General features: G+C 63.2%; 1 protein-coding gene across 1 annotated transcript; it reads right to left on the minus strand.

Moving 5' to 3' along the window:
- Positions 1-364: 364 nt before the first annotated feature.
- On the minus strand, positions 365-2,787 carry IFRD2 (interferon-related developmental regulator 2; the record flags this gene model as incomplete). The annotated part of the gene is made up of 9 exons (XM_010188942.1): positions 365-445; positions 616-711; positions 787-915; positions 1,060-1,197; positions 1,441-1,546; positions 1,660-1,829; positions 2,176-2,226; positions 2,457-2,614; positions 2,688-2,787. Coding segments are annotated over 9 exons (1,029 nt in total), but the record flags the coding sequence as incomplete, so codon positions are not given.
- Positions 2,788-2,795: the final 8 nt, after the last annotated feature.

Below are 2,795 nucleotides of genomic sequence, written 5' to 3' on the forward strand. Positions count from 1 at the left end.
CTCACCCAGTCCTTTAGGCTGTGCCAGGCCCCCTCAGTACCCTCCCAGGGCCAGGGAGAGGGGACACAAGTGCTGCCTCTGAAAGGGGCTAAAGGAGCCCTGTGACAGCCCCTCCTGCCATGCCACGGGGGGGGCACCTGCCACCGAGCAGGCACACAGTGGCACACCACCACCTCTCCCCTTGCTCTTTAATCTTTCCTTTTTTGGTTAAAAAAATAAAAGAGGGGGCAGCCCCCAGCGGGGCAGCTCCAGGCATTAAATACTCTGCTGTACATGAATAAAAAGCCCAAGGGCCAGGGCAGCTGCCCCTCACAGTGCTGGGTCTGCAGTCCAGGTGGGCTGGGGGCACTGCCCCCTCCGCCTGTTACAGCACGTCCGCCCGCTTGTCCCGCATCCGGCTTCGGGCTTTTGTGCGGGCTTTGAAGGCAGCCGAGTTGTAGAGGTGCTGGGAGGGGAAGGAAGGAGAGACGGGTTAAGGGGTGTCCCTCTGCTCACCCCCAACCCCCACCAGTGCCCACCGTGCTCAGGAATCCGCGGTTGCAGGCAGGTGCTCGGCTGGAGCCCGTGACAGCATGGGAGGGGACTGTGGGCACAAATCTGTATGGGGGCACCCACCTTCTCAAAGCGGGAGACTTTGCTGGCTTTCAGAGCAGCCGCATCCAGCACCAAGGGGGGCCCGAGGCCGAAGATCTCCCGCAGGAGCTCATTGTTCTGCAGAAACAGGGTCCCTTCAGCAACTGTGTTGGCACTAGCCGAGCATCCTCGGTGCAGCCACTCAGCCCCTACCTGGAGGTGGTGGCGGATGCCGGAGCCCAGGACCTCTTTAAAGGCTTGGTAGGTCCGCTGGCGTGCCCAGCTGTCCAGGTACATGCACTCCAGGCCAAATCGAATGGTCTCCTCCTGGTACTCCCCACTCTGAGCAGAGAGAGGGGCATCAGCAGGAGGCATCAGTAGGAACCTGGGTGTCAGTGCTGTGCATCCCTGGCTCCCAGCAGAGAGAGGGGAATCATCCGGGCAGCAGCTGCACAGGCAGGGGAAGGTGCCACCATGCTCCGGTACCTCAATGAAGAGCAGGATGTCCCGGAAGATGGAACGCTGCTTCCGTCGGTCTGTCTTGGCGCGATACTTGTTGCTCTCAGTAGCCAGGACTTTCAGCTGGGCACACAGGAACTCCGTATCCTGGTGGCACAAGTCCTCCTGCCAAAACAACGGGGGTGTTTGGACAAGACGTGGCTCCAGGCACTGCTCACCACTGCTGTTGCCAGGACAGGGCTGGAGGATCACCAGGGCCACCCCTCTGCCTGGGCACCTCCTCGTGATGCCAGCCTGGTGTTTCCCAACGCTGTCAGTGCCAGCTCAGCCAGGGCCAGGCACAGTCCCTGTGCCAGCAGCTCCCTGCTGCCTGTCCACCCACCCACCCACCACAACGCCCTGCCGTACCTCCACATCCTGGGCCAGCTCAAAGACCAGCGCGATGGCTTCCCCGGCCAGGATGCGCAGCACGACACTGCTGCTGGACAGCAGTGGGGGCAGCTTCAGCCAGCAGCTGGGGCAGGAAGGCAGGAGGGCAGTCAGGGGGGCCTGGTGCCTCCCCAAAGGCCGCTCTATCCGCAGCCAGCTGCCCCACACCAGCCCCTGCAGCCTGCCATGCCCACTCACTTGTCCAAGACACTCTTGATATGGGAGGTGGGGCAGATGGTGAGGAGCAGGGACCACGACTGGAGCGCGCTGCAGTGCAGAGGGCCATGCTGGGCAGGCACAGAGCCCCCCTCACCTGCACTGGGGGGGCTGAAGATGCCCTCCAAGCAGGACAGGCATGAGACCAGGTCCTGGAAGGGAGAAACCCAACTATTAGGCCACAGACGCCAGAAAGACACCAAAGTGAAGCCATGCACTGGGGATGGAAGGGGACCCACCCTGCCCATGGGCACCAGGAGCTCCCCGGGGCAGGTGGGACTCCTGCACCCAGGACACCCCATCTCTGCGAGGCAGGCTTCCCCCCACAGCTCAGCTCCACGCTGCTCAGGGAAGGGTCCTGGGCTGCCACTGATGTCCCTGTGCCCCTTCCCTGGCCCAGCTCCAAGCTGCCCTGGCACTGTCGGCCAAGGGCAGGTGGCACAGCAGACCCCAGGGTGCCCTCCAGCAGGGGTACAGGTGACACCCAGGCGTGGTTACCTCGATGTCAGCAGCAGCAATGTAGCAGCACATGCCCAGGGCCGTGGCACACTGGTGAGAGACATGGGGAAAAGGCAGTCAGAGGTGGCAGTGCTGGGCCAGATCCAGCACTCACCCAAGCGGGATGCAGGGTCAGGGTGACGCGAGTTTACTCTCCTGCTCCCCACAGCACCCAATACTGCCACCCTCCCGTGACTGCAGGGGCCCCCAGAGGCAGTGCCCAGGCTCTCCTCACCACCGCAGTGTCCCTCATGCCCAGGAGGAAAGGGGCTGGGCCTTACACTCTGCCGGGCGCTGGGGCTGTCCATGCTGTCTGTCAGGACACTGACGAGCAGAGGCTTCAGGCTGCGAAACAGCTCTTCTCCCTCCGGGCCAGAGCCCATCTGGAGGCAGAGGAGGGTGAGGACGGTGCCTGCCAGCGCCTGTTCCTCCCCTTTACCTGTGGGCAGCACGAGAGACCTCAGACACCGGCCCACTGGCCCTGCCACCTGGCTACCTGCCTGCACTCAGACCTTTTTTGAGACACTTCTCCAGGGAGTCGGTGAGCGTAAGGCGTCGCTCCAGCAGGAACTCAGAGAGGGTTTTGGCAGAGAAGGCCAGGCGCAGGCTCTGCAGTGCTG

Source organism: Mesitornis unicolor, unplaced genomic scaffold, assembly GCF_000695765.1.
Source record: "Mesitornis unicolor isolate BGI_N332 unplaced genomic scaffold, ASM69576v1 scaffold43997, whole genome shotgun sequence".
NCBI classification, from domain to species: Eukaryota; Metazoa; Chordata; class Aves; order Mesitornithiformes; family Mesitornithidae; genus Mesitornis; species Mesitornis unicolor.